At 48.6% G+C, this 24,170-nt stretch overlaps 1 protein-coding gene across 1 annotated transcript in view; it reads right to left on the reverse strand.

Moving 5' to 3' along the window:
- Nucleotides 1–6,383: 6,383 nt before the first annotated feature.
- The window catches only part of KIAA0319 (KIAA0319 ortholog), a 74,269-nt gene continuing 56,482 nt past the window's right edge, over nucleotides 6,384–24,170 (reverse strand). Inside the window, 10 exon segments of the mRNA XM_047103064.1 lie at nucleotides 6,384–6,612; nucleotides 8,987–9,081; nucleotides 11,357–11,442; nucleotides 13,693–13,703; nucleotides 13,818–13,940; nucleotides 15,608–15,750; nucleotides 18,925–19,063; nucleotides 19,633–19,770; nucleotides 21,383–21,432; nucleotides 21,434–21,518. Of these exon segments, the coding sequence (XP_046959020.1) occupies nucleotides 6,437–6,612; nucleotides 8,987–9,081; nucleotides 11,357–11,442; nucleotides 13,693–13,703; nucleotides 13,818–13,940; nucleotides 15,608–15,750; nucleotides 18,925–19,063; nucleotides 19,633–19,770; nucleotides 21,383–21,432; nucleotides 21,434–21,518 (1,046 nt within the window). The 3' untranslated portion in view covers nucleotides 6,384–6,436.

The raw sequence follows: 24,170 nt of genomic DNA on the forward strand, positions 1-24,170 counted from the left end.
TGATCGTTCTTTGTTGAAGGTGCTCTGTAAGCCAAAGGGTTGAGCCACCTCTCTGTTCCTCACTCTCCCCCGTGTCTCCCATGTTTGCATGAGGCATGCCTGTTCATCAACTTCTGTGTGCTTCTCCCTTGTTCCTGTAGATTTCAGGGCAGGGGGCTCAGCCAAGAACACAGAAGTGTAGATGGAAAGTTATTTTTCCCCTCCTGCATGGGTAAATAGAGCTCCCTCCCTGGAGACCTGTAGTCTGTGAATGCCTCGGGCCAGGAGCCTGCAGGTGACATTTTGTATCCCAGCCTCTGTCCTGTGATCTGGCCTCATTAGATGTTTGCCAAACTGAACGGAAAACATACCTGGTTTGTAAGTGTGGCCACGTAACAGCATATTCTCCAGCTTTCCACATTTGCCAGCCTCACTCTTCTGCTCTTCCTGTTAATCCATTATGTACTTTTTCCCAAGTTTGGGTTTTTCCGATACTGAAAGGTATGGGGAAGAAATTCCCTGAAACTCTGCTCTTCAGATATAATCACTGTTAATTATTTTAACAATGTATATTTTCACCCACTGTTCGCTTATATTTTAAGAAATTTCATGTGACCTTGCCGAATGTGACATTGAACAAAGGTAGATTTTTCATTAGAAGAAAGAGCAGTGCCACTGGATACCTCTCTTTGTCATTCCATTGATCTCATGCATTTCTTTTCACCTGATTTGATTTTTTTAATGCTTATTTATTTTTGAGAGAGAGACAGAGCATGAGCAGGGGAGGAACAAAGAGAGAGGGAGACACAGGACCCAAAGCAGGCTCCAGGCTCTGAGCTGTCAGCGCAGAACCTGACGCGGGGCTTGATCTCACAGACCATGAGATCATGACCTGAGCCGAAGTCGGATGCTTAACCAACTGAGCCACCCAGGCGCCCCATCACCTTCTTTGATTTTTAAAGAAAATGAACATGGGGGGCAGGGCGCCTGGGTGGCTCAGTCGGTTAAGCGTTGGACTCCTGATTTTGGCTCAGTTTGTGGGTTAGGGCCCCACACTGGGCTCTGTGCTGACAGCACGGAGCCTGCTGGGGATTCTCTCTCTCTTTGCCCTCCTCTGCTCTCTCTCAAAATAAGTAAATAAACTTAAAAAAAATGAACATATTATAGTATTGTATTTAACTCATTAATGAGGAACCTGGTAAGGGTATTATAACCAGTGGAAAGGAGAAGCCAAAAGCTCCCCAAACTTGAATGGATGCACAACACTGGAATGGATGAGAAAGTGGAAACACACTGTGTAGGAGGGAAATCAGTCAAATTCTAGGACCGACAGAATTTGCATTTGCATTTGGCATCTTTCTTCTCTACGATGTTAAAGTCAGAAAATGCCTCCAGGACAATGAGTGTGAGAACCAGATAACCCAGGAAATAACCCTTCGCTGTGTATAGACAATGCATAGTTTTCCACTGAAGCTGTTCTTCATTTTGATTTTTAAAATTACTTCATTACCAGCAGAAAACTCTCCACTTACCTCTTAATTTGTGGGGTTTTTACGTGCTCGGCCTAGGCCAGTACTTAGAAGCATTATTTTCCATCTTCCTACCTTTTCTTCCATTCTCTCAGTAAATGTTCACCTGCTACAGCTTTGTTTCTAATTTAGCCTGCAACAAATTAAACAGCAAATTAGTGTGGTCTTCATTTATGAGGTCTGGGAAACTCTCTGGAAAAACAGCAGGTCCTACTTATTCTGAGAGCATGGAAAAGCTAACCAACATATTCTATTTGCACATGTTATTTATAAATGAATGGAAATGGGTTTGGAAATCAGCAGTCTGCAAGTTTACTTATCTATTTTTATCAGCTAACGAGAATGGTATCGCCACAGGTTAGGCCACAGACAGTCCTCTGTCCCAGTGTCCGAGGACACGGATGTTTTTGCAGGTACTTGGTCAGATTAGGGAAGACTGACCTTTCTCTCTGTTGTGCTAAAGACTCAGGACTTCAACTCTGGGCTCATCACCTTCAGGACAGAGGTGATAATACTAAGTAGGCTTCAAATACAGGAAATTTGTCCATTTACTAAACTCGTATCAAAAAGGGAGACTCTGTTTAGCTGGAGACAAGCTGGCTTTGCATTTTTGTTTAACCTGTTCCTGACATTAACGGAAAAGCTTTTAGCATTTCCCTGTTAATCATGAATCTGTTTCCTCTCAACATCTTTCCACCCTTTATTCTGAAATAATTACAAATTCACAAGAGGCTGCAAAAAGAACAGATTCCTCTGTAACTTGCACCCATTTTCCCCCAGAGGCTACTGCTTACAGAACCAATAGCAGGAAACTGACATTAATTAGTATCATACTAGGGGCGCCTGGGTGGCGCAGTCGGTTAAGCGTCCGACTTCAGCCAGGTCGCGATCTCGCGGTCCATGAGTTCGAGCCCCGCGTCAGGCTCTGGGCTGATGGCTCAGAGCCTGGAGCCTGTTTCCGATTCTGTGTCTCCCTCTCTCTCTGCCCCTCCCCCGTTCATGCTCTGTCTCTCTCTGTCCCAAAAAAAAAAAATTAGTATACTATTAAGTCAGTCCTTCTGCCAGTTTGCCCAGTTTTCATGTATGTTTAGATGTGTGTGATCCAACTTAAGCACATCAGCAGGTAGGTTTGTGCAGTCACTGCCACGATCAAGATACGGAGCTGTTTCACCCCCACCAAGGAAATCCCTCCTACTATCTCTTTATACTTAGCTGGCTTTGAAAGTACAGTCACTTGGCCAGGTTTCTTGTTAAATTTTCATTCAAGTGTAACGTGCATGCAAAGAAAAGCGTATGTAAGTGAACTCGCTGAATCTTCACAAACTGGGGACACCTTGTGACTGGGCACCAGAGAAAGAAATGGAGCACTGCTAGGCCCTGCCTGCGACCCTTTGGAATGACCAGTTTTTCAGGGAAGTCTCTGGACTACAGCTCTCTCTCTAGATGCCAGGAAACGTTTCACTTTCCCCCAAGATCAAAAGGAAAACACTTCTGCTTTGGGGAAGCTTGAAAGTAAGAGTTTATGCTAAGTTTCAGGTGAGCTCAGACTTAGAGGTTTTTTTATTTTGTTTTCAATGTATTTGCAATAGTGGAAAGTCATCACTGTTGAGATTATAAAGATTTGACGCAAAGGGCAGTTTGGGTCTCTCAGTGAATGAATACAGAGCTCTCGCAGGACCGAGGGCAACCTTGGAGCCCTGAACCTAGTTTAGGTAACCACAGTAGTCCCATCCCCGTTACAGGGCTCTTTACTTCAGCAAGTATTTTCCTGGTCCAAGTTGCTAATGGATTCATTTAAATGGCTTGGAAAGGAGGAAACGTGACGGATAAAAAGCTCCAAAAGTGGATGTATATTATACGATCCCATTTATATGAAACTCTCGGATATTCCAGCTAATCTGTAGTGACAGTGGATCGGCTTGCCTGGGGAGGGAGACGTTACCAAGAGTCAGAGAAAATTTCATCTCAACCGTGGTGACGTCTTCCCGGTTGTACACACACCAACACTTACCAAGTTGTACTACGTGTTTGCAGTTATTATGAGTCCGCTATACCTCACGTACCATTTAAGTCAACGAAGCTTTGATGCCAAGACTTCTACCCCAACCCAGTGGCTGGCTTCGCTCATAAGCAGCCCATGTAACAGGCAGGCACGGCTGTGAGGCTTTAGGGAACCGACAGGTGACACGCCACCGTTCCAGAGTTCACGGCTGGGAACGCGACCACGCGGGAGGTACACAGTCGAGGTACACAGAAAACACGCGGGTTCCGCGGTGGGGAGAAACCGGGTTGGGGACTAAGGCTTCGGTCCGCACACCTTCGCCAGCTGCAGGCCTCCTCCGGCAGGGAGCGCTCGGCCGTTAACGTCGGGGCAGAGGCGGGGGCCTCGCGCAGGAGGAGAGGGCCCCCTGCGGGACGGGCCCTCCAGCGCCCCGAGAACCGGCAGGGAGCTCTCTGCAGGCTCACGAGGGACCAGCCCCCCCCCCTCAGGGTGCCCCGGGGAAACTCACAGCGGGGGCGGGGGCAGAGCTGAGCTTGCGCAGTTCCTCCCGCGGGCGGTGTCTGCGGCTGCGCGCATTGTTCCGCGAAGGGCTTGGAAGTGGGTGTGTGAAGTTGGGGCGGGCTCCGGACACCGCTCTCCGCCTTCTTCGGTCACAGACACCACTGGCCCCGTAACGCGGAGCTCACGTCCTCCTCCACGGACTGGAAGCCAGCGGCGAGGGTCTCGCTGGCCGGCTTCTCCATCGCGGCTGCCGGGGAGCGTTCCCTCCACTGAGGACGCGCAGGGCTCCCGCGCCCCGAACGCCGCCCTGCCGGGCCTCCGATGCACCTGCCGTCAGGGTCCCCCGTGGTGGAAGGGAGGCAGAGGAGGTCAGGCACAGACCAGGGGCGGCGGAAGCAACTTTGAAACCCAGAGCCGTGGGGCAGGTGTGACCGACCCAAGGCGAGAGACGAAGGAGGCTTCTGTCTTGTGTCCTCACCACCCGAAGGAATTCCTTTGCATCCCAGGAACAGATGGTCCGAAAAGGCCACCGAAAAGTTGCCCTCCTAACAGTTGAGGGTGGGAGGTCTTTGGGTAGTGAGGGAGGTGGGAGGAAAGATGGGCTTTACAGCTTAAAATTTTCGCATTCAGTTCCCGGATCTACCACTTTGGGGCTGTGGTCCTTCCAAGGTGGACTACCAGTCAGGACCGGTTGGGAGTACACAACACACGCATTATGCACACAAATGTGTGCGTTTAGCACATGTGCGCTTCCTTTTTCACCCCTGCTTCATTCCCCAGTGCCAGAAATTTCTGGTCGTGCACAAAATTATGCAACTCTGTTCACGAGGTTATGGCACACATTAACGAAGATAAAGGTCGGTGTAAAAAACATCACAGCTCCCTTCCGACATCACAGGGTGTGGCTAGTAACACAGAGAGTGGAAGCATAAGGCAAAGAAATTATTTTTTCAAATAAAATTATAGTCTTAAACTTTTTAGTTGTGCCATTCCCCATAAAATACAGTAATTAAAAACAAGATGATCTCATGAGGATGACTATTACAAGAGAAAACAAAAGCATCTTCAAAGCTTAAATTTCTTTCAAAGACCCATGGGGCCTTTTCTCACTTGTTGCCACCCTGATGGTTTAAACCTGGTGGTTTAATCGTAGTTTTACAGAAACTTGTACATCAGGATATTATTTAGGTGCGTGCATTCACACCCAAGGCCATGACATTGGTGCTCTGTGCTGTGATGGATCTCACCTCTCTTCTAATCTTCCCAACGAATGCCAAGGGCACCAGCCCCAAGACTATGGATGAAGAACAAGCACGAGCCAACCAGCTTCTCAGGCTACAGTTCACTCTAGTTCACTGCCCTGGGGTGCTCTGCAGTTGGGGATGGCTTGAGGTTTTTTTTTTTCCCCATATATTTTAAAAGATTTATTTGGTAGAAAAAGTAAACCACTTTTTCTAAATATACTTTGTAGACATAAATACATTTTTTAAACATATGAAGCGAATGTCTGTATCAATCCGTTATTATGGAAAGTATCTGTAGGGGCCAGTTATCATAGCCATACCATCCTGTTTAAGACTGACTGTATTTCAGAGTTTGGGAATATATACAAAGTTGCTGAGTCATTATCACTATCTATGGCCCTCCAAATGCATGGGCTATGTACACACTCAACAAATGTTCCATGAGTTAATCAACACTTTTATCATGTTTAATGGAAACTGGGGCTAAGAGAGGCTTCAGTGTTGTTTTTCTAAGAGAAAGAAAAGGCCAGGAATGTTAACATGCTACCTTCAACTTTCAACCTACTGGTCATTTCTCCCCACTCCCCTCTATCTCCTCTGGACCTCATAATAACGATTCTTACTTAGCTCACAGATTTCTAGGACCTGCTGTCCACAGAGAACACAGAAAGATGGCTACATAGAAGACAACCCACATCTCAGAGGAACCACTTTAATATAGACAGCCATCTGACTGTATGGGTCCTACCAGAGAAAGCATATTCCGAACGTTGTCCTGAAAGGCCATCGCAGCTCCTAAGAGAAATCAGCCCTCTTTAATCCGTGTTTAACTTTACCTAAGGGTCTGCAGATAGAAACAGGTGTTAATCTTTAACATGGGTAATATAAATACTGTGCCAGCTACAAAACACAAACTCTTTTAAGTATATACCTAGTATCTTACCCAACCTTTATCCCTATTAACAAGCATCTTTGTTAAAAGAGCAATGTTTCTGTTTTGTTTCATGTCTCAAACACCCCAAGAAAACCAATCTTTTAAATTTAGGGGCACACATCCAGCCCAGTGTGAAAGGACACTGATGCACAATTGTAACAAGAGTTAGTTCTGTGTTTGAACTCCCACTGACTGGTCCTGGATTACAGTGTTCCTGTGCGGGGCCTTCGGGTTTACAACCGCTCCGTCATCTGTCCTCGGAGCCATAGCTGAAGGAAGCCCCGTTTCTGACGGAACCATTCATAGAACCTTTTGGATCCCCTCTCTCCATCCGTTCTCAGCTGAAGACTGTGTCCCGATCACTGTCAAACTCAGACTCGGACACCATCAGGCTGGAGTTGTGCTCTGTGCTTCGGTGTTTGAAGACGCATCTTGGGGGAAACGGCCTTTCCATTCTCAGCTGTCATTCCGGCTGTAGGTCCCACGTACCCAGCTGTGCTCTCTGCACCTTCAGAGCGTCACTCACAACACAGCACGAGTTGGGGTTCCTAGTGAGCATCGACGTGGGCTGTGTCACACCTGAGCTTGAGCCCAAGCTGTGACACTTACAGCTTCGTGATGCTGGACAAGATGCCTAACCTCTCTGGGCTTTCAGTCTCCTTCTCCATTAAAAACTGGGAGACCACAAAGCATCTACTCCACGGGTTTTTTTTTTTTTAATGTTTATTTACTTTTGAGACAGAGAGAGACAGGGCATGAGCGAGGGAGGGGCAGAGAGAGAGAGGGAGACACATAATCCGAAACAGGCTCCAGGCTCTGGGCTGGCAGCAGAGAACCCGACGTGGGGCTCAAACTCACGAACCTCGAGATCATGACCTGAGCCGAAGTCGGATGCTCAACCGACTGAGCCACCCAGGCACCCCTGCTCCACAGGTTTATAGTGAGGATTAATGAAACAGTGCGGGTAAAGTTGCTGCCCAGTATTTAGTATTTGGTAAGCACTCAATGAAAACTCTCATGATGTTGCTCTTTGGTTCAATCGAATATTTTTGGTAGAATATGTGACTGCTGGGATCAAAATAAGAAACAGAACTGCTATAAGATCTGATCCCTGCTCTCAGAGAGTTTACAGTGTCTAGATAAGGGTTTAAGACAAAGACTCATGAGAAGATGGTTCAAAACAGGTAAGGAAGTTTTAAAAATACATCTTACACGAAGCAGTAAGAGGTAAGCATGCACTGGTGTTGCTTTGGTGATATTTCACAGAGGATGCAATGAGGGGAATAGGGGCTTCGGACAGGAGGACAAGGGAGGCATGGGGTGTGCAGACAGGCCCCAGAAATACTGGGAGAAGCAGACGGCCTGGCCCAACCCACCATGGGCACTTGCCAGCTCTGTTACTCGGGCAGGTGGCTAAATTTTTCTGTGTCTCAGTTTCGTCTTCTGTGAAGTGGGGATAATCATAGTACATCCACCACAGAGCTATTGTGATATTAAATGGGAGAAATTAAATGGGTGATGTGCCTGAACAGGGTGCAGTACAGAGGAAATTCATGATTACCGTTCGTGCTCTTAGTCCAGAGGGGAGGCTAGAAGGGTCTGCAGGGCGGTAACGACGCTGTGGGCGGAGGGACGAGAGACTAGGCAAGAGGGTGGGTGGCACGGGAACAAGGCACTCCTGACCAAGCACCAGCAACTGGGGCTCAGAGCCTGGTAATAACAAGCATGGGGGTTCTCTGAATAGAAATGGGGATGTCAGAAGGACAGGTGCACGTCAGAAGCAGGGTGGTTGAGATAATCCAAGTGGAAAGCACTCTGTGCTCTTAGGTACAAATCTGCCTTCTAATAAATGACGTGATGTGAATGGTGAGCACACACACGTACGGCGTGTGCGATCGTCTACACTGCCGGTGAAGCCTGCCCCGCCGAAGTCGCTAACCACAATCTGTAGGCCATCAGTCTTTCCGGGGCATCGTCCGTGCTTCGGTAGGTCTTGTTCCAACACGGTCACCCTCTCTGGGCTGTCAGCGCCTGTAAAGACAGGCACCGGGCTTTGTTCCCCCACCTGCTGGGCCGCAGGGTAAACACTCAAAATTCATCATGGGTGTTTTGCACCTCGCGACTTTGAAAGTGATTATGTCCCTCTGTAGGAATGTAGTTATGACAAAATCCGTGCTAAGCAGCCTCGGGGGGCCAGAGAAGGGTTACTGAGTCTCTAGGAGTTAATGCAGGGGAATCAGAAAGCTAACTGGGGTGAGGCAGTTCTAAGCACAGGGGTCTGTTCACTTTGTGAAGAAAGTCCACTTTCTGGGAAAGCTTCGTGTTCGTCCGTATCTGGCTAACCGCTAACAGAAATGCCTGACGCTGAAGCCCACGTGTTATTCTGCTGTGTTTCTCGGGGAGCAGACGGGCAGGCACAGCGTGTGGGAGACGAGTTGGCGGGCAATGCCGTGCCCCACGCCCCCAGCACGAGGAGGAAAAACCTGTCGGGACGTGTGTTTCAGGAGCGGTCTCTGCCTGCGGTCCCCGGGCGGGAGCCCAGCTGGTACCAGGCACTTCACGTCCCTCACCGGTTAAGGCCTCAGAGCGCTTCACCACACTTTCGTGCAACTCAGAACACAATACGCCTCCCGGTCACAGACCCTCGGGATTGGCGTGGGCGAAGCCCCGACTCAGCCTTGCTTCCCAAGTAGGGAAGGCCCCAGCCTGCTGCTCCCCCCTTCCCCAAGGTAACTCTCAGGCAAACGTCCGGATCCGATGATTTCACGGTGCCAGGTAAGCCTCCTGGAGCCCGCCTTACCGTATTTGGGCCTCAGCTCCGTTCTGTCCTGGTCATCCATGTTATCCAGGGTGGCACACCTGGTGTTCTTCCTTATTTCGGTCCTCTCTCGTCTGCAAGGAAGAGGGAAAAGCTCAGGTCAGATTCTCAGGGAACTGGGAACCAGGAACTCAAACACGTGGAGGAATGAAGAGTCCACACTTGCACGAACGATGTGCACACGTGGCCAGGTCTGGGTTCAGCAGACTCAAGTGCGCCGTGCATGTTGGGGAAACGTAGGAGCAGGACAGCCACCAGCACCCGCGTGACTGCAGGCTCCCGGCTGAGCCTCAGGCCAGGCCCCTGGTAGGAATCCTCAGCACCTGTGTGTTTGCACAACAAGCTTTTCTTCGTAATTCTTTACTCAGAAAAACCTGGAGGGGCGTCTGGGTGGCTCAGTCAATTAAGCGTCCGACTCTTGATCTGGGTTCAGGTCATGATCTCAAGGGGTTCCTGAGTTCAAGCCTCCAAGATTAGGCTGACAGTTCGGAGCCTACTTGAGACTCTCCCTTTCCCTCTCTCTCTGCCCTCCCTACTCTCTCTCAGAATAAATAAACTTAAAAAAAAAAAAAGAAAGGAAAGAAAGAGAAAGAAAGAAAAAAGAAAGAAAAGAAAGAAAGAGAAAAAGAAGAAAGAAAAGAAAGAAAGAAAGAAAAAGAGAAAGAGAGAAAGAAAGAGAAAAAGAAAGAAAAAAGAAAAGAAAGAGAAAAAGAAAGAGAAAAAGAAAGAAAGGAAAGAAGGAAGGAAGGAAGGAAGAAGAAAGAAAGAAAGAAAGAAAGAAAGCAAGCAAGCAAAAGAAAGAAAGAAAAGCCTAGGTGCACATGTTTCCCCCTGAACCTATACTAGCCTGGAATGTCCAAAATGTAGAACGAAAAGGCAACATAAACTAGCAACCAGAAAACAAAACGAAAAGCAAACAAACAAAAAACCCAGAAATATAACAGATCCCCCAAAACTAATTAGCAATAACCCGGTTTTTCATTTTTTCACACGGCATGAAAACCACTGGGTGTGCGTCATCCTAAGCTGCAGGGGTTCTTTGAAAGTACACTTCAAAGCCATGGGAAGGTGTGCTGAGAACAGTTTCATGGCACTGAATCAGCTTTCTGATTGGTTGGTGACCAAGACCTTGGGCCTCTAATCCTTGATTTAGTGCTTGCTAGCTGGGCAACTCTGAGATAATTATTTGATTGCGTCCTGACTCCATGTTCCCACCTGTAAAATGGGAGTAAAAACAGTCCCTTTTTATACGGTTGGTGGGAGGATTGGGAAATGTATGTAAAGCACTCAGAGCCACTCATCACAATGGCAGATACTTAATAAATGGTCACAGTCAACCACTTTATCATGACCGTATCTGCTTGATATGTCACAAAACTGCAGAATTTGTATTTTTTAAAACTTTCAGAGAAGTTTTACTATGGGATTGAGGCCTCTGAATATCTGTACCCACCCCACCCCCCTTCACCAGCCTCACCTTTGGGAAAGTAATCACAAATAAAACCAAGATAATGGAAGTGGTTTCAAAAAGTAACTATCATTTATGATACACATTTTTTTAAATCATATCTCCCTTGGAGAGCATTTAGTGTTTCGTATAGGAAGTTGGGTCATCCCACACTGTCTTCTAAGGACTTGGTTAATCACTGTCTCTACAGATCCCCTCACACAGGGCTGGGCACAGAGTTCTGGAAGATTCAGTCAATGAGGCAGCTCACCGCCTTCTCAGTGCTCAGCTCCGTGGAAAAAGAAAGAAAAACCTGAAGTAAAGCTTCTCTTTAGTGATCACATCGCCTTGATGAAAGTTTGGCATTCATTAAATAGAACTCAGATAGATTCTACTGTCGCTTCACACAAAAGAATCAAAATCTAAATTTGCTTGAGTGTTCTAGAACTCCTAACTCTCCTGAGGGCTGGCTGATCAGTCAGGCTGCTCCGGGAGTGTTAGAATGCACACAATGTGAGACGACACCAAGCAACATGAGATTGGATACAGAATTGCTGAGCCTTCTAGGAAATGAGAAGCTGCCTCTGCCATTATTCCATTTATCTGGGCACATACGCCTTGTGCCGGGCAGCGCCTCATAAAGGATTTTTTCTAAGTAGTCTCCACACCCAATGTGGGGCTTGAACTCACGACCCTGAGCTCAAGAGTTGCACATTCCACCAACTGAGCCGGTCGGGCACTCCTATAAAGGCCTTTTAAAGTCTAGTTTGTCCCATAAAAAATGCGGCTATCGTATGGTTCAGCAGCTTAACAAAGCCCAGCAAAAGCGACTCCAGCTATCAAGTCCCGTTTGATGAGGTGTCTTGATTTCAGGGAAATACACAGACAAGCAGCCCAGGTACCTCTTGCAGCAGAAGATACAAAGCCAGGACAAGCCCCCTGTTAGTGTCAGAAGGGTGAGAACCACGGAGGTTACGGAGACTACACTCTGAAAAACAAGAAACCCAGAGTGGCCGTGGTTACGTACGACTCTCAGAACAACGTTCTCTCAGTGATTCACAAAGAACGTTTCTGAGTTCTTACAGGCACGGGCCATCTGTGGCCTGTGATCACGCCTCATGGAGCCAGTCGCAGAGCATGAGCAAGGTCAAATACAAATCAAGAATAACATGAAAGCACCCTACTTTTGTCCAATCACTTCGGGGACCTCATGGAGCATATTTCATGCTGACTTAAGGTCAGAATTATCTGAAAAAACAAATGAATTAAGAAGTAATTGCCGGAAGCCAAGCTATCCAACCAGCCTGATGGCAGGGCCCGGGCAGTGGACGGATAAGTGAAGCTTCTCGTGCTCCCGCTTTTATGTGATTTGACCTTAGCGTTGGTCAGGGCAGCCCCCCTACCAATGAAAGTACCTGGGTAATTGTCAGTTGGGGAATTGCCCACACCAGGCCCCCCAGGAAAAGAACCATTGGGGAAAAAAACTGTCCGCGGGGAAATTGAGCGGCCCCACATCCAGCCCTGGCCACCCCCTATAAAGACTTCTCTACCTAAAGGAAGGATGGGCCCATATATTTCCCAGCCAAGGAGGGGACAAATGGGTTCAAAATCCCCACTCTGGCAACAAAGGAACGTATCTATGGATACAAGTTACTCCAACCCCTAGGCCCGCTTGGCCCCCAGGAGGCGTTCCAGATGATAACTGGACCTGGTGGGTTAAGGTACAGAATGGTTCATTAGTTCCTAGGCATACATTGTCCCTCATGAGCACATGAGGCGTGGGTTCCCAGGGCCCTCTTGGCTCCCTCCCGGCACCCCAGACCAAAGCGAATACCTTTGTTCCTTGTAGTGCAAATGGTTCAAAGGAACAATTAAGAAGTCATATCCCTGTAAACGTTCCACTTGCAGTGTTGAGAGATGACCTTTCATGAAAATAGCAAAGCAAATGCTTTATAGACAAATGTAGATACATAATGAAAATAATATGAAGAAATTAATCAATAAGCAAAAGGGCACAAGGGAACGTTACAAGAAAATACAGATATTGTTCCTTAATGGGTGATTACACAAAGGAATGTTTTTAGAATTAGGTAATGCCGAGAAACATAGATGACGCAGCTACAAGGAAATTGCTAGCAAACATAATGCCACGTTTGGCACAATAAAGCGGCCAGTCTAACCCACTGCTGTTGTCTGTGTCCATTTGTTATTTTCTGTGACGCCGTTCATCCTTCGGGAACCCCTGGACCTGCTGGGGCTGGACCCCGGCAAGTAATGCCGCATGGGGCGTCTGGGTGGCTCAGTCGGTTAAGCGTCCGACTTCAGCCCAGGTCATGATCTCATGGTTCGTGAGTTCAAGCCCCGCGTCAGGCTCTGTGCTGACAGCTCAGAGCCTGGAGCCTGCTCAGATTCTGTGTCTCCCTCTCTGCCCCTCTCCTGCTCGTGTTCTGTCTCTCTCTCCCTCTCAAAAATAAACATTAAAAAAATTAAAAAAAAAAAAGTAGTGCCACAGACACCTAGGCACGGCATGTCAAAATAGTCACGCCATAGGCACAAGAAACACAACCCTCCCCCCAAAGTAGGTCTGACTTGGTTTTCATAAAGCAAATAACATATCTGTGGGGCTGCCTGTGACACGCAGACACTTTTCAGAGAGCCAGGCAGCAACTCAGAAACTACCTGATCTCTATTCCTTCCACATCCTTGCAAATGCCAGTGTAAAAAGCTCGGCCATGGCAATTCAGGAGCAGAGAAACCAAGGGGCCAAAGACACAGGCTTAATTCCACTAAGTGTTATACCTGCTCCTTGGAATAATGATCCAAGGGCTGACTATTTTCAAATTTTTCTGCCAAATATGTTCATCTGGATCTCCAAGGCAACGGAACTACCCTGAGAAATCGACTGCCATTAACATAGTTTCCTCCCCAGAGGAGACCTGAGGGCACCAGGCTGGCCAGCTAAGAAGGTGGCTCCAATTTTGGGTGCCTGCCCAGCCAGACATCCAGGAAGAGAAGGCCAGATTCTGTCCTTCGGAGATACTTCACCAGAACGCCAGCGGAGCCCAAGCCATGGCGGGCGTGACCTGAAAATGGCCCGTGTGGCCCAAAGCAAGTGTCTCAGCCGAGCTGGGGTCGTTTGTGAAATCAGCTCTGCCAAAGTGACTTTCCCCATCGGAAGTCTTCCGGAAACGCCTAAGCACACCTGCTCTGGTGGGAGATGGGGAGGATCTTAACTCACTACTCCTCGGCCTTCAGGTGAGAAAAGGGTGAATTCTACAGCCGCAAAGCGGGGCACACATTTCTGGTATTCTCGAACGGCCTGACCCGGTGCCCTTCACCCGCAGCTGCGCCCACAGAACTCACCACAGTTGCTCTCCCTGTCCTGGAGGTAACATTCCATCAGGTTCTCCACCCACAGTGGAGAGCACACACAGAGCTTTGTGACGGGGTCGCAGTGGCCGTGGCCGGAGGGCTCCAGAAGGCAGTCTGCAAAGAGGGGTTGTTGGCTGAGGCTACCAGGGTGGGCAGGGGGTCCCGGCTCCCGCCTCCTGTGGACTTTCACTAGCACAGGCCCTGCAGGGACGCATCTTGCTGACTTGAGAGCCTCTTACAGTACCGTGGGGGTGCCAGGGAGTCTCTCCCATCAGGAAGCAAACGAAAGGAAAGAAAACACCAATCTGTACCAGGAAACAAAAGCCTTAAAAATGTAGCAGGGACGTAGTACCCTCTGGCCTAAGCAAGATAAATTCTAAGAATCCATCCAGTGAAGACAACTGAGATGTGCACAACAATTTACCTATGATTACAGCATTATTTAAAGTCAACCTTAAAGTCCATGAGCACAGGACAGGTTGACCACATCCAGGATCAAGGACCATGCAGCCATAAATATCCTACTGAGGGAGAATCATAAAAAATCTGAGAAAATGGTCATTGTAGGGTTTGAGGTTTAAAAGCAGATTAAAAATATCTATCCAATTATCCTCATTGTGTCACAGGTTTCTGGAGATGGAAGAACTGGACGGAAATATTAACAAAAGTTAAGTTTGGAGAGAGGGGATTCTAGGCTCTAGAATCTAGAGGATTGTTTTAATTTTTTTTGTGTGTGCCTTTCTGGATATTCTAAATTTCCTACAACAGATAGATATTCCTTTCATAGTTAGAAAAAAGGGATTATTAAAAAAATTAAGTCAGTGCATGTCAGCACTGAGGACATCAACCGCGCACAGACACGTCTCTGACACAAGCTAAGTGTTATGACGCGACATCATTATGTCCCTTGGAATGCTCACAGTCCTCGGCACCTGCTAGAGGACGGGTCACGTCCCACATCGTGAGGGAGTCATGTTCCTCCTAAGGTAACAGAGAACGTGAGCAGAGAGCACGTTTGCACCCACACCCGTGATTCAGGCTGGTGCTGGGACGGGGCAGAAGCCAGGGACTGTGACAAGGAGGTACAATGGAAGGCACGTAGCGTGTGCCCCCACTTCCAGGGGCGTATGGGACACCATCGTCACCCCACCCCGATGTCCAAGGTAAAAAACCATGTGAACGCAGCTTTTCCGGCCCATAATGCTTCTCTGTCCTTAACACTGTTCTGACGGCTTAAGTACGACATTTCTGACAAAGACCATTGTCTAGAGTATAGTTTTAACGACTGACCCGTGAGCCCTTGCTCCTCAGAGACAGAGGGCAGTTGGCAGATGTGCTGGAGGAAACGCCCTGGAGAGATACGTGCAAAACAAGTCTCCGGACGCCCACGAGCAAATGCTCGCACGCCACACCGCTTTCGGTGCCAGCAAAACTTAGCCACGCCTGGCCAGTGTCATTCTTTTAGAATACTCCCCAGAGTCGTCATCCTGTAGGGATATTCTTGGAGGAATTAGGTTTAATATTTAATTTCTAATTAGGAAGATAAGTTTTGGACTTTGTTCCCACACAGCCCAAAGAGACTATGGGACCTTACCGCTGTCCTGTCACGCCGGAAACAGATCTTGCTTCTCCTCCAAGAAATCTGTTGCTTTAACCTCAACGGGCAGTTGTTCATGTTTCTGGGAGATTCTCGCTGCATTTATCTGACCGCATGTCTCGCCCAGCACCGCACAGTTCTGAACGGACAAGTATTTGCATCACGGGGACTCTGGAAAATGCACCTGCTGTGTCAACCCTCAAGACTGTGAAAAGCAAGAAATCCTCCTTCTCCTCGGGGAGCTGTCTATGCAGACCCCGCACCACGTCGGCAGCCTCGAGAACCACGGACGGCGGCCCGGTCTGTACAGAAAACACAGTTGCAGTGCTGCCGAGGAGACAAGGAGAGAGGACAGCCATGCGGTCAGGCAGACCGACGGGATATGTCCACGCCGGCCACGTGACCTGTGAGAAGGGGCACTGTCACGGCTGCGTCGTCTGGCAGGGGCGTGGGGGCGCGTCTTGTGGGCTGAGGAACTGACCTGTTTGCATTTACAAATGAAGGCTCTTCAATGGCACAGCCACGGGGTCACCTGATGACAGACCTTTATATAAGGAATGTGACAGGCATATGGGTGCAAACAGACTCACCCACGCACAGGGTGGCATCGTTATCTTTTCACGGAGGTAGAATTTACTTACCTTGAAAGTCACCTTCTAACGCGTATCACTCGTGGCTTCTGGTCTATCCCCTGCTACCATCTGACTCCAGAACACTGTCGTCACCTCAAGAAGAAAGGCTGCGCCCATTAAGAAGCCACTGTTGGGGCGCCTGGGTGGCTCCGTCGGTTGAGCTTTGGACTTCAGCTCAGGTCATGATCTCACACTCCGTGAGTTCGAGCCCTGCATCGGGCTCTGTGCTGACAGCTCGGAGCCTGGATCCTGCTTCAGATTCTTTGTCTCCCTCCCTCTCTGCCCTTCCCCTGCTTGGGCTCTGACTCTTTCTCTCTTTCAAAAATAAACATTAAAAAAAAATCTAAGAAGTCATTCTTCATTCCCTCCTCTCTCCAGCCCCTGACAACCACTAATCTACTTTCTGTCTCTCTGGATTTGACTATTCATTCGCTATAAATGAAATACACGCGAGGCATTTTGTGTCTGGCTTCTTCCACTTTGCAGGATGTGTTCAATGTTTACCCAGGTTGTAGCATCGATCGGCACTTCTTTCCTACTGCCGAATGATAGTCTACCGTATGGATAAACCTCATTTAATTCACGCATCCATCAACTGCTGACGTTCAGGTTGCACCCGCTCTGGCTGTATGAATAATGCCACCGTCCGTGTTCACGTGCAAGTTTCTGCGTGGACATACGTTTACCTCATCTCTTGGGCACACAGGAGCGGAATTGCCAGGTCATATGGTAACTACATCCAGCATTTTGAGGTACCGCTACACTGTCTTCCACGGTGGCTGCACCATTTTCTATTCCCATCAGCAATGCGGAGGGTTCCGCTCTTTCCACGTAATCACCAACGCTTTGTTATGGTCGGTCTTTTGGATTACAGCTATCCTAGTGGGTGTGAAGTGATGTCTCAAAGGGGTGTTCATTCACATTTCCCGATAAGTTCATGATGTTGAGCATTTCATGTGCTTATCAGCCATTTGTATGTCTTCCTTGGAGAAATTTCTCTTCAAATCTGTATTAGTTTTCAAGGTTGCTGTAAAAAGTACCACAAACTGGGTGACTTATAACAACAGAAATCTATTCTCTTGCAGTTCTGGAGGCCAGAAGCTCAAAATCAAGGTATAGTCAGGGCCATCCTCTCTCTGAAGGTTCCAGGGGAGAGTATGTTCCAGGCCTTTGTCTCACTCCCGGTGCCGCTGGCAGTCAGCTTTCCGTGCTCATAGATGCATCAATCCAATCTCCGCCTCTGTTATCACATGCTGACCTTCCCATGTGTCTGTCTCTGTCTCTCTTCTTATAAGGACTCAGTCACACTGGATTAAGGGCACCCTACAGCAATATGACATCTCAACTAATCCCATCTGCCACAACCCTATTTCCAAATACGGTCACATTCACAGGTCCCTAGAGGATAGGACATAAATGTGTCTTTTGAGGGGACCCAAAATCAACCTACAAGTTTTTATCATGAAAGGCTGTTGGATTTCGTCAACTGCTTTTTTCTGTGCCTACTAAGATGATCATGTGGTTTTTGTCCTTTATTAATACGGTTTATTACATTTGTTGATTGACCCACCCTGCATGCCTGGGATAAATCCTGTTTGGCCATGGTGTCTACTTCTTTTAATATATTGCTGGATGTAGTTTCAAAGCACTTTGTGGAGGATTTCTGCTTCTATATTCATAAGGGACAATGATCTGTAGTTTTCTTGTAGTATCTTCATCTGGTTTTGATATCAGAGTAAACACTGGTCTGATAGAATGAGTTGGAAAGTGTTCTCTCCTCTTCTACTTTCTGGAAGAGTTCGTGGACTGGTTTGTAGAATTCACCAGGGAAGCCATCACTCTGGGCTTTATAGGAAGTTACTGATTACTGATTTACTCTCTTCACTTGCTATAGGTCTATTAAAAATTCTAATTTCTTCTTGAGTCCTTCGTTATAGTCGTGTCTTTCTAGGATTTTGTCCATTTCATCCAGGTTAACTAATCTATTGACACACAACTGTTCATGGTATCATCTTTTTTTATTTCTACGTGATTGTAGGAATATCGCCTTTTATTCCTGATTTTAGTAGTCTGAGTCCTCTCTCTTTTTTCTTAACCAATCTAGCTAAAGGTTTATCCATTTTGTTGATCTTTCAGAGAAATAGTGTTTGGTTTTGTTGATTTCCAGATTTGTTTGGTTCAGTGGTTGATAGTTTGTAAGTAAGGGAAATCTGTGAGCTGTTCTGAAAGAATTCTATAATAAAAATAAAGTGTTTTTTTTTTAACTTGGTATTTTTCTAAGTAAACTTTAGTTATCTGGAGAACAAACCCAAACAGAGTGACTGACAATAACTGGCAAATAGATTTACTGTGAATGGTAGGTTTTCATTCCCATATTCTCTCTCCTCCTTCCCTATTCTATTATTCATAGATTGGATAAAAGTTCAAAAATAAAAGCTCAATTAAATACATAAATCTTATAAGAGACAAAGGACCAAAGTTTAGCCTCCCGGGCTCCCAGAAGACAGAAAAGTATTGTAATAGGTGGTCCTCTCGCACCGAGAGAAGCCTCATCAGTCCTGTGACTATGGGGCAGGACTGAAGTCTGGCCATGAGACATCCTCTGTGAGAGCCCCAGGCCATTTGCATGCCCTCTGAAGATAGCAGAGCTAACAACCAGTCCCTGCTGGTGTTTGCTACCTCCTTCATTCAGAATGTTCTTGGTCAACAAACATTCACTGAGACTTGTAGGAAGGACCCGCAGTGATGTCGTCCTCACTGCTGCCCTTGGAGGAAAAGAGCGTATGAATGTGGTACAAGCGCGTGCAAACAACAGAGAAGCAGCAAAGGAAATGAACGGCACGACACCGGGCTGGTGTGCGGCTCGCACCTGAGACCCGAGTGGGCCTGGATCTTCTGGACCTGAACGTCCGCCGCCAGCTGCCTCACGAGCATGTCCTTCTGCTGCCCCGTCAGCTGCCCCACGCACACCTGCAGGACCAGCTTCACCAGGCCACTCTTCCTGGGGTCTGGGAAAGACAGCATACAGGGTCTCCGCCGGGAAGACGATCGAGGGAGCAAGGGCTGTACGAGAGCTTGAAGAGCTTAAAAGGATCCCTGGTGATTTCCTCACTTGCGTTTCAGGACCCAGACATATCTTTGCAGACAGGGCAGGGGTTGCTGTCTGAGAGCACGTCTTCCCTGTTGACAGTTTTCTTCCGGGAAGACAATCAGAGTACCTACACAGCCTCTGGGGCTAATAACACCGCACGCCCTGCCCCAGGCCTGGATGGGGAACGCTGCCCAGGGCACGAGGCAGGTCGGGCCTCGCGTCCCCTCACCGGGGCTGCCTCCCTCCGCGCTTCCCAGCACCGAGGCCCTGTGTCCAGCAGGAAAACAAAAGTGAAGTGAGATTTGCTGCCACATCCAAGCCCCCTCGGTGAGTCTGGAGGCTGAGACCATCCGGGTCAATGAAGCGCAGAGACAGCCACTAGGTGGCTCTGGCCGGGAGCTGAGGCCGCAGGGGCGTCCCGCCCTGGCTACCCGACAGGGGACGGCCCAGCTCAGTGAACCCAGGGGCAGAAGCCCGTGAGCACACCCGGCCGCACTTCCCCGGTGGCAGTGTCCGTGTCCGCGGTCCCCTGGCTGTCAGCCACTTGCAAGTGGAATGTGTAGACGCCCTCCACCAGATTGGTGAGCCGCACGGCTGCGGTGCGGTCAGAGGCACCAATGCATCCTGCAAAATCACACGCTTCGTGAGCCCATGGTCAGTTCCCAATGACCGGTCTTCTGTCGGTCCCAGGAGGGATCACCCACGACCGCAAGATCATGCCCTGAGCTGATACGTCAAGTCAGACGCTCAACCGACTGAGCCACCCAGGCGCCCAGGCATGTGCATGATGTGAAGGGGCAGGCTGGAGGGAAGAGGGGTGACGGGATAGCTGCAGATGGGGGTGGCCCTGCGCTCTCCCGCAGAAAAGACGGGGGACACGGAGCGCTCGCTCGGTGCTTCCTGAGCTTAACCAACGGCTGTCCAGTCACTACTAAATCATTCGTTTTGTGCAACAGAGGGAAACCCGTTGAAATCAGGGGGAAGCACCCTGAGGAGTTTTCTGGGCCTTCTCTCCAAACAGAGCTCTACAAGCATCTCCTCTTGGGCCTCCCCCCAGGATATCACATTCTCCTTCTCAAATGACCCAAGAGCCGGAGTAGATCATTTCTGCTCTGGAGGCTCGAGGCTCCAAAGAGCCAGAGAAGAATGCCAGCCCCCCCTGCTCTGCACTGGCTCACAGAAGAGGGCGGTAACCAAAGGGGACGAGAGCCGTTACAGGCAGAAGATCCACCGTCTGGCTGACGAGTGTCGGGTCCAGAGGGACTCGTTCGGTTCCTCCCCTGCGACCACTTGTTTGGTACGTTTCCAAGAGCAAACCTGTGTCTCTCAAGTCCCAACAATGGCAGGAATGAAGATGTGCCTACATTTATACCCTAAGAGGTGGAGGAATCTGACAGGGAGAAACGTCGGCAAGGAGCTGAAAACTTGGGTCTGGTTTGGTTAAGGACGAGTTCGCTGACCTTGGCCAAGTCCTCTGCCATCTGTGTGAAACGGGGACAGCGCCCTTTGACCTGCTGACCTATCCAGCGGGAAGTGAGGAAAAGGGAAGAATCCACTTGGACCCAAATAAGAACAGCGGGGACGCCGAGGAGTAGAATGACTGCCACGGGAGGACTCGGCTTCGAAGCACCCCCAGGCGACGATGCCCTTCCCCGTCCAAAGTCTGCAGTCTGCTCAGGGAAAACTCAGAAAGGACAGCTTTCATTTGAATCTGAAAGCAGCCCGCTGCCTCCAGCCCCCAGAGGAAACCTAGAAACATGGACAGCTTAGTGGGGAACACAGGAAGGGAGACGAGGTCATAACAGAAACGCCGCTGCAGAATGACGTGTGTTGCCTCCAGATGCCGATGCTGAAGCCCGAGCCCCCCAGTGTGACCGTATTTGAAACGGGGCCTGCGAGGACATGGTTAAGGTTAAACGAGCTCCCGAGGGTGGGGCCCTGAATCCACGCGTTAAAGTCCTTATAAGAAGAGACACCACGACACAGCCCTCTCTCCCTCTCTGCCATGTGGGGACACGGGGAAAAGGCGGTCACCTGTGAGCCAAATGGAGAGCTCTCCCCACGTACCGAATCGCTCAGCACCTTAACCTTGGACTTGATGGGCTCCAGAACCGGGAGAAATGTCTGTCTCATGTGGAAGCCACTTAATTCACCCATTCGTGGTATTTCCTTACAGCAGGCCAAGCGGACTAAATGCACGAAATGACACATGGGCCTGGGACAACCCGCTGAGCGCTCACCCCAGCTGGGCTCTGGCCGTCCCGGATCCACAGGTGGGACACAATCCCTCGAACCGTCCAAAGTAATGCGGTTATTGGGAAGCACAAGCACATGCCGGCCACCAGCCTGGGCTCTGGGAGGGCTATTATTTTCTAAGTCAAATACAATACAAATGAAAGCAAAGAGATCGATTTAAAACACTGGTGGTAGAAACATGCCATAAAATACACAACTGTTCCACCTCGCAGCTGTGTAGATTTAAAATATCCAGGAGGCATTATTTTTCTACCCATTAGATAATAGACTTTTTATTTTATTTTATTTTTTACATTTATTTACTTTTGAGAGAGACAGAGAGTGAGCAGGGGAGGGGCAGAGAGAGAGGGAGGCACGGAATCCGACGCGGGCTCCAGGCTCCACATGCTGTGAGCACAGAACCTGATGCAGTGCTCGAACTCACGGACCATGAGATCATGACCTGAGCCGAAGTCAGACACTTAACTGGGCCACCAAGGCGCCCCAGGATAACAGACTTTCTTAGAGCTCTGTTTATGCTCGGTTAGTTGTAATTTGGCAGTCTCTGTAATGGGAATGTTTCTACTACTGTTATGGTTCTTTTCTTTTTAAAAAAAGAGAAATAATGACTTTAGTTATCAGGGTCCAGAAAATGAAAATATTTTAATTTAAAATATATTCTGAATCATTATGCACTGGTCCACACTGTGTGGCCATAGAAACATCTACTCCTACTACTGCCAAATCTTGCTTAAGTAAGTTAAAACTCGAGTCAAAAACTATTAATTAGGTCTTGGGGTGCCTGGGTGGCTCCGTCGGTTGAGCGTCCGACTTCAGCTCAGGTCATGATCTCACGGTTCATGAGTTCGAGCCCCACATTGGGCTCTGTGCTGACAGCTCAGAGCCTGGAGCCTGCTTCCAATTCTGTGTCTGTCCCTCTCCCCCTCATGCTCTGTCTCTCTCTCTCAAAAATAAACGTTAAAAAAAAACAAAACAGAACAATTAGGTCTTCACTCCTCCGACTGGGTGTTAGATGTACATGAACAACGTAAGAGCCATTTCTGGTATTATCACCTCAGGATAGAGGGGCCAGGGAGAGTTGGCAGCCTGGGGTGCGGGAGGGAGAACATAGTATGACCCAGCCCCGCTTTGGGGGGTGAGGCTGCCATGGGGGAGATCCTGCTTGCTCAGGTGGGGCTCTGGGGCCCTACCGGCCCCTGGAAAACACCCCTCAAAACAAGTCCAGCTACAGACATGGTATGAGAATAGCCACATGTTGATCCAAGGGAGTAATGAGCATCCCGTCAATCCGCTACCACTTTCCCCCTAAGACCCCAGAGGTCAGAGCAGAGGTGACGGTACCACTGTCAGCGTTTCCACACTGTTCACCACGCTGCCTTTTGGGGAAAACCCGTGCTGGCGAGAACCTGTGTGCAGGAGGCTGAATTCTACTGTGGACAGAAGGGGAGGCTGGAAACCCCAGAAACAGACCGGCAGCCGACAGAGTAAGCCCGAAAACGCTTCTGTGAAGAACGATGACTAGACCCTCTCTGGCTTCAAGACTGGACCTTAAGGCGGCCTCTTCCTTCCATGCTTATGTCCCCGCGATCCTGATCTCCACTCAGGGGGCTGCCCCGGCACCTCTCCGGACACTCGGTCGCCGCAGACCCGCTGCGGCTCTCCCAGGACTGGTGCCCCCACCCGTCCATGTGCTGGAGTCACGGTTCCTCCATCACTTAGACACCCTCTTTTTTCCCTCTGGAACCGTCAAGGCATCAAGTCCTGAGAACTCGGGCTCTAAGAGGTCTTGCCAGTCTATCATTTTTTCTCTGCTCTCCCTGATTTTGGCCCCATCAGACTGGGGTTTCCTTTAGGAAAAAGCCAACTCTCTCAGGTAAAACGACATGACGCTAGGGTTTGCTTTAAAAACTCCAACTAAATATATGCACAATGGAATACTACTCCGCGATCAAAAACGAAACCCTGCCATTTGCAACAACAAGTTCCATCCAGGAACTACAGGGTATTATGTTATGTGAAATAAGTCAGCCAGAGAAAGATAAATATCACAGGATTTCACTCATATGTGGAATCTAAGAAACACAACAGTTAAACATAGGGGAAGGGAAGGAAAAATAAAATAAAAACAGAAAGAGGGGCAAACCATAAGAGACTCTTAACTACGGAGAACAAACTGGGGGTTGCTGGAGGGCTGGGGGGTGTTGAGGGGATGGGTTAAATGGCTGATGGGCATTAAGGAGGGCACTTCCTAGGATGAGCACTGGGTGTCATTGTAAGAGATGAATCACTGGGTTCTACTCCTGAAACCAAGACTACACTGTATGTTAACTAACTTGAGTTCAAATAAAAAAATAAAATACTGCAACCAAAGTAAAAGAAAGTATGAACTGATAGATGACATAAGATGAGCAAACTGATGATGGCTGTTGAAGCTGGGTGATGGGACATAATCATCCACTGAGGCTATTTTCTCTACTTACATATATGGTTGAAAATGTCCACAATAAAACATTTGAAAAAATCGAAATCTACATCACTTTGCTGATAAAACTGCTTCAGCATCTTCCCCGCCGGCGGCAGATACGTCCCAGCTTCCTCAGGACGCGTGACGCACACCAACCTTCACGGGTTGAGGCAGATGCTCAGCCACTCCCCAGGGCACCCAGGCCTGGCTGGTCTACAGTCCTGGACGTTTCCTACGCACCACGCTCTTTTACATCTCTGTACTTCCACACAGCATAATTGTCTGTCCTATCATCCATTCATCC

The sequence above is a fragment of the Lynx rufus genome, unplaced genomic scaffold (genome assembly GCF_022079265.1).
Source record: "Lynx rufus isolate CCGP_SWC_20201006 ecotype Redwood Valley unplaced genomic scaffold, mLynRuf1.p SCAF_6, whole genome shotgun sequence".
In the NCBI taxonomy this organism is placed as follows: domain Eukaryota; kingdom Metazoa; phylum Chordata; class Mammalia; order Carnivora; family Felidae; genus Lynx; species Lynx rufus.